Raw genomic sequence first — 12,909 nt, 5'->3', positions numbered from 1 at the left:
GCGTGTGTTGGTGGCACGTCCCCAGCAGCAGCGCTTGTATTGCTCATGACATTGGCCGGCCTTTCGTCGTCATTCACGACGTGTACGAGGTGTATGTAGTCAGCAGGGTAGCGTGGTTGGCAACGCCTACAGATATAGTAGGTACCCTATACATTTATCTCAACGACCATGCATCGATAGTAGGTACGTACTTTAGCAAAACCTAAACGTACATGACAGCCACGTGACGCACGTCCTCTTCGCATCGATAAAGGGACGTCACAGATCTCACGTCCTTGTCCTAGTAATGCATGTACTGTAGATACATAGCACACGCACGAGAAGGCGAAAGTAAGGGGAGATATTCACAAATGAGATCGAATACTACAGATTCAATCAGCTACGAAGGCATATTATTGACTACTATCTGCCAGCAAAGCCGAAGAGCAAGTACGTCCGTTTCCAGTACTCATTAGCACTCTTCGTGAGACGCTCACGAGCGGAGTGCTCGAGGTCTAGATGCGTGAAGAGCTCCGAGGCTTGGTTATGCAAGGACTCCTTTTTCTCTTCATTCTTCTGGGATGTTGTCTCTGGACGGTGCAAGATCCGGCCTATGTACAGGATGTCGAAGAGGGATTGTATTTGGTCTTCTCGCGAGCGAACGGACTGCTCATCATTCGTCTCTGTTGCCTCGACGCCCGCGGCTTTGGTTTCATGGTCCACAGTCGTCGTAACACCTCCGTTGCTACTGAGTTCTTCCTCGTAAGCGTGTCCGTTCTTCGTCGTCGTAGGCAGACTGGTTCTGGGTGGTAGAGCATCGCCGAGTGATATAGCCAGCTCCTTATCTAAATGCCTCTTCAGAGCATCGACAGCTCGCGCACTCCACAAATCATGCCCAACATCTGCCATGCTCCCGTGCAGATTCGTCAGAACCTTGAAAGCCGTAGGCGATATCTGCACAGGCAAGACTGGTGATCCGTCCCACAGTGTAGTCGCTACGTTATGATGTCTGCCGTGCTCAGACGACCACAGCGCCAAAGCCTCCTTCGACACTTGAACAGCCAACGCGTGATGAAGGGAGGAGATGAGCTGGGCTGTTCCCTCATCATCTCCCACATCGACATCGACAAGGTCATGCAGAGCACTCTCTCGCCTCTTCAGCTCACGCAGAGCTCTCAGAATCGTGGCCGGATCATCAACCGACTGCGCCGCATCACATATCCCATCGTACAACTTCTTCAGAACTTCCCCGACACCTTTCCGCAGTTGAGCCAGCAGCTTATCAGGATCGTCCTTGTTGAGTTCGTCAACAAGAGCATCGCTATCCTCGAGGTCATCCAGATCGACGTCGAGCTCGCTATGCCACCTCACAGTCCGTAGCTGCTGCACACTCTGCACCAACGCCTCTATATCCTCCACCCAGCCGTCTAGTTTTCGGCATATTACCTGCAGCTCATGGCCACGCCCGTGCTGCTTGGCAAGGATGGCAGTGCGGAACGATTTCGCACCAGCATGCAGATCGAAGTCCTGTGATGCAAGATTCCATATATCGGATGTCGCTTGGTGAGATGCTGAATCGTTGCGGAGACCGCTGAACGAGTCACTACCAGCATGGACTGTGCGCTTCGCGATCTCTCCAAGTCTGCGCCGTGTAACAGCCGCGACCTCTCGGATGGTATCGGAAACATGCTCATCGTTATGTAAACTGGCCATGGCCATATATCGCAGAACAACAGCTCGCCGTACCTCCACGACTGCACTAAAGTCCTTCTGAACGTCGATACAGGTCGTGACTGCGGTCAAGAGCATCTTCTGCGCTTCCATCGACCATGACTTCAATGCCGCCTGCACTTCAGAGGTAGCAAGAGACTCGTGTCGGAGCCAGGGCGTGAAACTCTGCACTTCCTCTGCCACCCAATCACCGTATAAATCGATGTTGAGTTCCGTCAGAGCGGTAATCTGCGGATCACGAAGTAACGGGCCTTTCGATAAGCGAGCCACGGCTTCCATAAAAGCTCGTGGGAAGACAGCTCGGCTACTTTCTAGCGTCTGCTTGTAGAAGTCCAACACTTCCAGTATAGCAGATTTTGACGTGTTCTCGCCTTCAGCCTCTGACTCAATGCGTTCAAGGTGGATGTTCAGGAAATGGCGCAGCACATCCTTAGCACTCGAGCTGGTAACCAAAGCATAAGCCGCCAACGACTGAGCCAGCCCATCATTCCCAACCGTCGAAGTCTTCAGCAACGACCGATCAATATAAGCCACCAACCTCTTCCTCAACAACCCCAATCTCCGTCTCAGCTCCTCCAAAACAGCAGGCTTCTCCCCGCCCTCCTCCACACTCTTACACAAAAGCCTCCCCAAAACCAGCACCTTCGCAACCACCAATGCCTCCCCCCCACCCCGTCGCATAATCCTCCTCGCGACCACCAAACAACTCTGCAACACCTTCGTCTGCGCCACCGCCCTCAATCCCCCCCTCTCCCTCTCCCTCCCCTCCCTCAATCCAACTCCCCTCAACCTCCCAAAATTCACCCCAATCCTCTCAATCCTCCCCCCATCACACCTCCTCCCCACCTCCCCCAACTCCCCCTCAACCCCCCTCATCTGCCCATCCATCTCAATAATCCTCTCCGCCGTCCCCAATAAATCCCGATAACTGGCTCCAACCAGCGTCCGCAACTTCTGCCGGTTCTCCTCGATATTTCGTCGGAGCTGGAGCTCCATTTTACGGACGATGGGGAGGGGGTATTGGAAGGCATTTTCCCAGGTGTCTAGGGTGCGAGGGTCCGGGGGCTGCTGACCGGCCATTGCTGGCTGCGGCTGCAAGAGAGAGAGAGAGAAAAGGTGATGGAGTTTGGGGTCGTGGATGGTTGAAGTTCGAGGTTCGGGAATGCCAAGCTTTCGTAGGGCTGAACAGGCATAGACGCCATGAGAATGACAAAAGGATACATACACATTGATATGCAAGAACTGTAGATAATCTATACACTACTCTTCCTTCTTCTTCTTCTTCTCCTTCTCCCCCTCCTCCCCCTCCTCCTCCTGATCCTGCGCAGTCCCCGGCCACCCAAAAACATCATTGACACTCAAAATCGACCACCTAACCCCCACGAGCGCCACCCCTATCCCCACCACCTCCACGAGCAAAAGCACAGTAATTGCCATCAACATCCTCGGCATAAACACACGATACAGCATCAAATGCCGTCTCAACCACGCACACTCCACCACCGTCGCCACAGCAACGGCAGCGTAGAATAAGAGATGCGTCGCCATCGCCCCCGCCACCCTGCCCAGCAGCCCAGGTTGTTTGGGGGGAACTTTCCAGACTGAAATCGCGGGGACGGCCATGGCGCATAATATCTGTGCGCCGAAAGTGTTTAGGGCGACGAGGAGTGGACTCCAGGGATATCGCACGCTTCGGAGCGGGATAAAGGCACTTTCCCATTGGATCGTGGCGAGTGCGGCCTGATGACCCGTTTTGAAGAAGTAGAAGCACCCCATCAAAGCCAAGAGGGTCGGTCCCAAGGGTGAGTGGCGTAGATCATTGGCATCGATGATTTCGAGGAGGTTGACGATGGAGATCATGCATAAGGCCAAAGCGCCCTGGCCCATGGGTTTCTGCATGAGCTGGAGAGCTAGGATCCATGCGCAGGGGAGGAGAAGGTATCGCGAGCCGTGGGTGTTCGCATAGCCTAGGATGATGATTTTCTTCCGTGGTTTGGCTGTCGTCGTTGGCATGGGTGTGAAGATGCCTCCGTCTTCTTGGAGGACATCGTCTGGAAGTGAGACTTCCGGAGCGGGATCCGTCGCTTCCGTTTCCTCGACAGAGATCAGTGGGCCAGCGATGAGGTACGTGCTATAGCCTGCCGCGAAAGCGAGACCCAAAGTGAGTTGCGCGACCACCACCCTCCATGTCCGCAGGTCTGATTTGGAGATGGAGGAGAACCACTCGCCATCGTCCGCAGCGTCCATGATCCAGTATACAGCCACTAATCCCAAACCAATGCGCATCGCATAGCGGATCCATAGCACCCCCATCCCCTGATAATTCTTCGTCCGCTTGTAGGATAGTGAGATGGCCGAAGGCAGAACAGCAAAGACCAAGAAAGGAATCGCCAGCTGCCAACCCGCCGAAGTCGACGAAGTCGCCGAAGCATAATACGAAGACCTGCAATCCGGCATCTGCTCCTCCCGACAAAGCCTCGACATCGAGCTCAGCCTTGTCGCAAGAAGGAAAGATACAGCGTTAGCAGCCCCAAACACCCTATCCTCCTTGTATTCCTGACCCAGCGAGCTCCCCAGCATCAGCACGCCAAAAGTAGTAAGGATGAAAAGTAACTGCTCGTCCTCCCAGATTGTGAAGGAGTTGGCTGCGAAACCACCGCATAGCAACGTCGTGACAAGGAAGCACAGCCCACCCCAAAATGTTCTGGGTAATGGCACACTTAAGATCTTCCTCGCAGGCCAGAGTCCCGTCAACGTAGCCAGTATACCTCCCGCCGCGGCGCCAAAAGCAGAAATCTGTGTGAAGGAGAGCGCGGGTATCAAACCCACTGCTGCCCCAGCCACTCCACCTACTGCCGTGCCTGCTGCCCCGAAGCTGAGTAGCAGTGGTGTGATGGTCGCGCGATCGGCACGGATACCTTGAGCATAGATCGCGAGAACCACAAGAGTCCCGATGAGCACCGAGATTCCCATGCCCATGCTGATCAAGTCAAAACGAGCCCAGAGGCCGCGGCAGATGCGTAGATTCTCTTCCGCGTACGCCACAAAGGCATCCGAGACCGTGCGCAGGTCTTGCGATTTTGTCGTACCCCTAAGTCTTTGGTAAGTGGAATGCGCCGCCTGCCACAACGTCGCGGTGGTGGAAGTGGCCGACTCGTCGAGACCTCGAGCTTGTGCATATCGACCTTGGTACTGGTGGATTTGCGCCGCAGTAAGACGATTGACTTCCGCCAATTTCCCGTAGTCACCTCGAGGGCCGAGAAATGCTTCGGCGATAGGTCGTCCGAGATTATTAAATGGCACGGGTAAACCAAGCAAGTACGCCAAAGTAGGCACCAGATCGATCTGTCCCACCGCTCGCTCCTTGGCCGTGAGTGGAGGCGCGGCGGGCTCATTCCCATGATGCCCAAAGACGCCACGTTTGGAATACATCCACAACGCAGCCTCGATCTCATCGTCCGACTCCCCCCCATGATCCCCCTTGACATCCATCCCATGATCGCCCATGACGACGAGTAAAGTCTCCTCATCCAGCTTGTCAATCATCCTCCGAAACACCCCATCCATCTGCTTCAATTTATCTGTCATAGCGGGATGATCAGGCCCATAGCGATGACCCGCATGATCCACACCCAGATAATGCCCAAAGATGACATCCCACCTCCCCCGCATATCCGGCTCCAGTAAGGGGAAGAGATGTGTATTCACCCCATTATCCACCGTGTGCAAATCCCAGACATTGAACGAGTCAAAGGGCTTTGTCAAGTTCGGCTCGAAGTAGCCCGGAAACAGAGAATGCCATGTATCGTCTCCGATATGCACCACCTTCTTGCCTGCCTTGAACAGCTGCTCGACCAGATTATCCTCATCTATAGCCGTCCCTGCAAAGTTCGATCCGGCGTCGATCAGGACTGGTAGGGTCCCTGTCGTCAACCCCTTTAACCGCTGTAGGGTTGTCGTAGGCGGATCAGCGATGAAAGGTCGCAGGAAGGCATTCTGCGGCTGCTCAACCGAGATGTCGTAGAGAAATGGTAGAGCATTATGGAAATAATGCGGTTGTTCGTCGCCTGGCTTGGGCTGGAAGGGGACGGTGAAATCGTAGCGTAAAGCATCGACGAGGATAACCACAGCTTTGTCGAAGGTCTTGGGGTGCCAGCAGCCCTTCTCTATCGTGCCTGTCGAATATGCGCTTCCGATCGCAGCTGGTGGGGTGTCGCATAGTGACCGGTCTTGAAGGACAAGACGGGAGAGCAAGAAGCCGCTGCAGAAGAGGTAGATGCCCAGGGCATGGAAGACACTGGCAAGGCAATCAGCGGGCGGTCCTTGCAGTATACGCAATGAAGTTTCAAGGCATACAATAAGAGCAAGAAAAAGGCTACAACAAGCGAATGTTGCGTCTTAAATTGTACAGACGCACGCTGGTTTCGCGACTGTAGGTCCTGCGCTTCTGACATCATTTCCCTCGTCCCTTCTACCATCCTCACTGCACTCTGGACAAATAAATGTTATCGCGACATGTCCAATGCATGCATCGAAGCGCAGAGCAAAACATCATCAATCAATATATTGACGAAGCCGCATGACGCAAACCGGCCAAACGCGTCGACGCGCCGGAACCATCACGGTAAGAATAGAATTAGGTTAATGAATTGATTCGAGGTCAACACCAGCAAGAGGGAGGAGTAGGTCAACTTCCAAGTCATTGGAAAGAGTGTTATGCTTTATACACTAGTACTACGATGATATGGAATATGTTCGTACCCCTAGCCCCGACATAGATCACCTAAGGAAAACGACGCCGCGCTCATATCGACACAAGAGATCCTCATTGTAAAGTGCTATCGTGGAAAGTAGGATCGGAAAGCTCGGCACAAGGTCGACCTCAATCCTGTGCCGGCAAGAAGACATTATGTCCAGACATCCTCGGTGAAAAGTGTAAGATGTTGCTCTGCGCCTTTCCGCAGGCGGGCCATCGATAACTGCGCAGTGGTGCCATAGCCAGGCAAGTAGTGTTCGATATGTCTATCGAACCAGAATAAGAAATGATGAAACACCGGGCAAGAGTCGGAAAAAGGATAGTATATCGTCAGGTCATGGAACCAGTTCCAGTAAGCGTATTGAGTAGCAGCTCCCTCCCCTCTTGCTCCCCACCCTTAGAACTTCGCCGGCGCATTCCTCGCCTTCTCCACCAACCCCCCAATCCTCTCCAGATCCAACGACTGCCACCTCCCTTCCATCTCATACGCCGGCAACTTCTCCTGCTCCGCCACCATCACAGGCTCGAGCCCAATACTCGTCTCCCCCACCTTCACCACCACCACCCTCCCGGACTGCCTCTTCCCACTCGCATCGAACTCCTCAGGGAATGTAATCCGGATCTCCGGCACCTCCGTCGTAGGGGAAGGCGGCTGCAACATCGCCACTTTCTCCTGGTACACGTACACGCTCTCGTTAGGTCGAACCATGACTCGTCGATGGGAGGATGTGGATGTGGATGCCGTAGAGGCGGTGGAAAGACGCTTCTCGTTGTCGCGGCTGTATGACGGGAGGCTCTTGGTTGCTGCTCTTTGTCTTCGGGCGGCTCGGCGGCGGTAGCGCAGGAATAACAAAGAGGCGACGAGGCAGAGCATTACTATGAGGAGGACTAGGAGGACGGCGATGAGGGTCATGATTGTGTGATTTGTTGATGATGGCGCGTCGCGGGCGAAGATGGTGAAGGAGGACATCTTCGCAGTGGTTCCGTGTAGGCGCGAGAATGGCTCTCGGTGTGGTTCTCGTATGTCCTGGTCTTTGGATGTGTCCAATATGATAAACGCTGCATTGCGAAGGCACGTCAGTATATCGTCCTGTCTCCCTCAATCGCACCCAGTCAAGATTCAGCGTATGTATAGCAACAGGACATAACATGACCATGCATGCCCTGCACTCGACTCCACTCCTCTTTGCGCATACATGAAACGCGACACAGCGAATCCGGGAGGACCACTCACATCAAGAGAAAATCTCCTTGCGCCGCCTCCCTCAGAAAACGTCCAGAATGAAAAAAAGATTGTATAAGCGTCCGAACAGCTAAAAGAGTGAAGCTGCCGTCGCTATTGTGAAGAAACCCGTTGAAGGAGTGTAAGTCTCGTCGCCAACAACCAGACGTGTGTGTGTAGAAAGACTCAACCAGCAGGGGAGAGATCGAGGGAGTAGTGAGGCTCAACTCTCCAATGTGGCCCCCCCCGATGTTGTCAATTCCGGGAGTTGTGCAGCCGAAATTGCGTATACTGTACAGTAGGGCGATCAAGCCTTTCAACGGGATCTGCTTGGGTGGACGTAGCCGGCGCTAGTATCTCCTCCAACGGTTATTTGAGGAATGAACATGGTTACATGAGGGAAGCGGGTTTCGATAGTCCAGTATGAGAGAGTGGAGCAGAACAACAGGACGGCTGCTTATTGATGCAATCAACTGTGCCATCAAGATCGCCACTTCATCCATGAGGACTCTTATTCATAGCTCCCGCAACCATCGAGTCATGCAACTCTTGGCAAATGAGGCTCATCAGCCCCAACCTTAACCACGAGCAAGACGGAACTCTCACAAGCCGATGCCTGCGCCGCTACATGACAGCTCAACGGCCGCCAAGGTGAGAGGTGCGAGTGGCCGTAATCATCGACATGAGAAGGACAGAGATGTGGGATCGGTCTGTAGAGAGCATTCCAGACATCATCATCCAGCTACACTACATTACAGCATCGATAGTGATACAGTCGCAATGAAATGACCCGAAGAATTGCTCACCTCCCCCCCCCCCCCCCCCTCTCATCCAAGAATATCCGCCGCACGCTTCTCTCACACACCCACAGCGCACTTTCGCCATCTCCATGAAATCGCATTCGCATCCTCCAGAACAATGACCCCACAGATCCTCCATCGTGCCCCGACATCCTCCATGCCCAATCTCCCAATCGTCAAGCAACCCCCTTTCGCAAATCCAACAACTCCGCCCCACCGCCCTAACGAGTCTCCCGACTCCCCGGCGGCCCAACATAAGATTTCCACTGCGAACTCCTACTAACCCCGGTATCACTGAACGTCCTCTTCCTCCCACCGTTACTACCACCACTACTCTCTACCTGACCCCTTTGCTGCGCAAATGCGGGAAGATGACCCGGCGGTCCAGGTCGAAAACCGGGATATCCAAACCTCGGATCTGCGGACGCGGGGGCTAAGGCCGGACCGCCGAATTGAGGGCCGCCGTAGCCTTGTGGGTGGGGCGTGAGGGGTGAAGGGTGGTTGTGGTGGGTGAAGGGATTGGGAAGCGGTGGTGGAGGTGGGGCCACGAAGCCGTGGTGGCCTTGGTAGCGGTCTACGCCTGGAGGGCCGGGTTGTGCTTGTGGGTGTGGGACTGCGCAGAGGGGGCTTCGGGGGATGGTGTGCCAGTTCTGATTTGGGGGATGAGGAGCGGAGAAGCTGTTGTGGTGGTAGGGGGCGAGGTCGGGAGCTTGGTGGGGAGGTGTTAGGCCTGCCGAGAGTGGCATTCCGTTGTATGGCCGCATGTCGGGTGGTGGTGGCATGGTGTGTGCTGGTGGTAGAGGATGCGAGCCAGAAGAGGCTGACAGCCTGTGTGGTGGCTGCGGCACGTCCCATAGCCGTGGCGGCTGACCTTCAGCAGGACCAGGCGTGAGAATCCCTTGTTTGGAGTCCGGCGGGCTCGTAGCAGCTCCAGCTCCAGTATTGATAGCCATCTTGCTAAGCCTCTCGTCTTTCTTCTGCCTTGCGTGCTTGCGTCTCGATTGTCCCAAGCGCTCGACTTTGGTTGTCTTGCGAGTATGCAGCCTTGGGCCACCGTTCTCATCATGCGGCGTCCTGCCTGGGTTGAGAGGGAAGCGATCAACTGCTTCGCTACCCTCGGAGCGCAGCTCACCCTTGATGCTAACGGAGGAGTGTCTTGAATGCCCTGGACCATTCGACTCCCTCTGCATTGGGAAGCAGAAGTTCGTAGTCATACCCAAAGCAGCTCCACGATTCTCAGCGGTGCGAGGGCTCAGTGGTCTGTCAAGAGAAGGCACACGTCCGTGGGACCGTGACCATGGAGCTTCTTGAGGCCTGTGATTGTCAAGTGGTCTGAACTGCTCAATTGCTGGGCCATGGACCCGTGAAGCCTGCTCAATTTGTAGTAGTGGACGACCAGCATACCCAAAGACTGGTGGCTCGTCGAGGCTCTTAGCCCGTCGATCCGGCACACCAGTGATCGCATGAATGTGGTCATATCCAGGACGTGCTTGAGTTGGTGACTGCAGCAACACACGATGTCGAAATGCTTCCGGACTGGGCGACTCGTGGTAGCTGCGTGTATCGGAAGGACCATGCATTGGAGACTGATCGATGCGTGTCTCCTCATCGCGTGAAGCTCGTCGGAGTGCAGATTGTGGCAGGCCGGTTGGCGGGCGGTCTTGCATAGTGGGAGAAGGCACCGGACGCTCAGAACGACTGGCACCAAAGGGCGAGCCAAAAGTGGCATCCACCTGTCGTGGCGTACGAGGAGGTCCCATAGTGCCTTCGTAGCGCTCCTTGAAAATCTGCTTCGCTCGTGGAGACATCTCAACGGCAATCGGTGGATGTAGTGGCGGGGAGATTGGTCGCATGGCAGGTGATTGCTGCAACAAAGCCTGTACGGTTTGTGGGTTGGATGGGAATCCAGGCAGCGGGATCTTGATTGATGGTCTCGTGCATAGATCGCTGAGCACTTGCAGACCGACTGCATCTTCATTGCGGATTGGTTGTATGCGCGCGAGTCGTTCCGCTTCGATCGCTGCGGCTCGCTCGGCCTCGTTCGCAGCAGCAGCGAGGAATTTGGTGCTGGCCACCTCTTCTGACCGAGCGACAGTGGCGGCCGCGGTTGTGCTATCCTTAATAGCAAATGAAAGCTGCATGTCAGGTCGATCCTCCTCAGACAGCGCTGCGAGCATCTTACGCATGGTAAGTCGACACTCCAAATCATCAATCGACGACTCCGTCTCCATGGCAAGCCGACTACGGGAGTCGTAGACGGGATCGAGAGCTTCACCCCTTCGGAACCGGTAGCCACTATGCTTCGGTCTTGGGATGATATCGTCTTCATCGGCTGTGGCCTCACGGACTTGCTGTTCGCGTGGTTGAGCAGCTCGTGTGATAGCGAGAAAGTCGTACTGCAGCCGAATGATTGTCTCGTCTTGAGCGGTGCGCACTGTGTTGAGGCAAGACTGCCTCCGCACTTCCTGTTCAGCTGCAAGGCGAGATCTCATCATCTCCAGATTGAGCTTGTGCTGCGTTTGAATTTCCTTCTTGCGCTGCTGCAATGCCATGTCGAGCTTAGCTTGCACGCCTTCATATTCTGCAGCTTCTGTATGAGCATTTGGATTCGTAGTAAGATCGTCCAGTGTACGTTGCGAAAGTTCTGCCAGTAGTGTCTTGCCCTCTCGTGCCATAGTCCTGAAGGCCTTCTTGACCTCAAGTTGGCGTCTCAGCGATAGCTCTACCTTCCTGATGGGATGAATCGCCCGTCTGCGTCTACCGCCTATCTTCTTTGTGGGTTGACTGCCAGAAGGGAGCGGGAGAGTCTCGTCAAGGTCCTCTCCATCGTCCACTTCCGCGGCATCTGCCAGTAGGTCTGTCGATGCATCAGGCATGTCGACGTCAACATTATCAGTGTCAAGCTTTTGGGGTGAGATCTCGAGCCCATCCGTCATGCTGGAACCCGGTGACGGTTGCCGTGAGATCGCAGGCGTGACATCGATAGAAGGTTGGTTGACAGCAATCTCATCGTCACGTGCGTCTTCGAACTCGGACTCCTCATCAGACATTGCAGTCTCAGCAGCTAGCTGGTCTTCAAGATCTTGCATGATATTCACCTCCATGGCAGGAAAGTCGTCTGCATCGCGCTCTCGCGTGTTTGGCGTGCTCGGGGTGAAGGACTTGACGATCGGTGTGGTCGGCGGCGAGGGTGTCTCGCGCTTGCGCTTGCGCATATTTGCAAGTGGATCATGAGCTGATGATGACGAATGAGGCATGGCATCGTCGGCAGCGTCCTGCAATGTATGACCTTCATCCTTGGATTGAGGACTCGGCGTCATGCCTGACTGGTCCGTGGCGACAAGTTGATTCGTGCTTGGCGAGACCTGGCTGGTTTGACTACAAGATGTTGCTGGTCGTGTCCCATCAAGCGAGGCACGAGGGCTACTACCTCCCTCGACAGAGCCATTGATCGATGGTGTCGGGTCGACAGTCGGATGCCGTGCCTTTCTGCGTGTGGTCATGTGAAGTGGTTCCGAGGGATCGAAGCGGCCTGGACGACCAGGAAGCTTCATGCCTTTGACGCCATGTCTGCGTCTCTCGACGCTGGTGACAGACATCTTGAGGCCTGGAAAATCGTTCTGTCAGCGTTTGATCGGTTGCAGATGTTCGTGCGCGGGCTGATGATCGTTATGTAGCAAGGAGCAACAAATGCGGCAAAAATGAGGACAACTCGCGCAAGAAGCTCACAACTCGACAGCAAAAGCTGCTGACGTGTTGGAATTGCTACTCATCGTTGCTGTCATCGTTTCTGCCAACAATGTGATGCTACTGTGTGTCCGTGAAGTGATGTCCATCTGGTTGCTGGCTTTTTCCGGCAAATGAAGGACGCAGCGGAGGTCGCCATCAGCGCACCTGCGTACGCCACATGGACGACGGAAAAAAGGTGTCGCGCGATAGTTTGCATTGTCAAAAAACATGTGTGAATGTACCTGCGAGTTTGACTGTCCGATAAATCAGTTCGTTGTCGTCGCTGTCGAGCGACAGGTCGTTGTCCGAGTCGCTCGAAATGAGCCCCGTGTGAAGATGGGTGGCCGCAACTACTGAGTGGTTTGGCGTGTTTGCCAGGTGTGACGAAGCTGCAAGATTGAACAAATCGTGAAGCATAAGACAACCAAGAAACGAGCCCCGAACTTGCAACGATACCGACACGCAAAGCGTGGTTGTATCGCTGTTGTGGATTGTACAGAGGGAATATGTACTCTCGACCGAAGGCAGGATTCTTGCAGCCAATCAGAGGAGCCGGACTCCGGCCGCCAAGCACTAGTGTCTTTTTTGACAACTACTCTCCTTGAGCACTACTCTTGACGTATGCGAACAAAAGGATTCAGCAGTATCCTGTAGTACTCAAGAGGTCTCTTGTCGTTGAGTTGGGTGACTTG

General features: G+C 54.6%; 4 protein-coding genes across 4 annotated transcripts; all 4 read right to left on the bottom strand.

The window, feature by feature from the left end:
- Window positions 1–402: 402 nt before the first annotated feature.
- Window positions 403–2,790, bottom strand: LTS14_010111 (uncharacterized protein; the record flags this gene model as incomplete). The annotated part of the gene is made up of 1 exon (XM_064842788.1): window positions 403–2,790. The coding sequence occupies one exon, from the start codon at window positions 2,788–2,790 to the stop codon at window positions 403–405; it is 2,388 nt and encodes a 795-aa protein (XP_064689608.1).
- A 180-nt stretch (window positions 2,791–2,970) lies between these two features.
- On the bottom strand, window positions 2,971–6,164 carry GPI13 (mannose-ethanolamine phosphotransferase gpi13; the record flags this gene model as incomplete). Its single annotated transcript, XM_064842787.1, has 2 exons — window positions 2,971–6,007; window positions 6,067–6,164. 2 exons carry the CDS (start codon window positions 6,162–6,164, stop codon window positions 2,971–2,973), a joined length of 3,135 nt encoding a protein of 1,044 aa, XP_064689607.1.
- Window positions 6,165–6,863: 699 nt separating this feature from the next.
- LTS14_010109 (uncharacterized protein) lies at window positions 6,864–7,436 on the bottom strand (the record flags this gene model as incomplete). Its single annotated transcript, XM_064842786.1, has 1 exon — window positions 6,864–7,436. One exon carries the CDS (start codon window positions 7,434–7,436, stop codon window positions 6,864–6,866), a length of 573 nt encoding a protein of 190 aa, XP_064689606.1.
- Window positions 7,437–8,709: 1,273 nt separating this feature from the next.
- On the bottom strand, window positions 8,710–12,087 carry LTS14_010108 (uncharacterized protein; the record flags this gene model as incomplete). Its single annotated transcript, XM_064842785.1, has 1 exon — window positions 8,710–12,087. The coding sequence occupies one exon, from the start codon at window positions 12,085–12,087 to the stop codon at window positions 8,710–8,712; it is 3,378 nt and encodes a 1,125-aa protein (XP_064689605.1).
- Between the last annotated feature and the right edge of the window lie 822 nt (window positions 12,088–12,909).

Source organism: Recurvomyces mirabilis (genome assembly GCF_035927965.1).
Source record: "Recurvomyces mirabilis strain CCFEE 5264 chromosome Unknown scaffold_37, whole genome shotgun sequence".
Taxonomy (NCBI): domain Eukaryota; kingdom Fungi; phylum Ascomycota; class Dothideomycetes; order Mycosphaerellales; family Teratosphaeriaceae; genus Recurvomyces; species Recurvomyces mirabilis.
The sequence above is the reverse complement of the archived record's forward strand: the minus strand, read 5'-3'. Positions and strand labels throughout refer to the sequence as shown.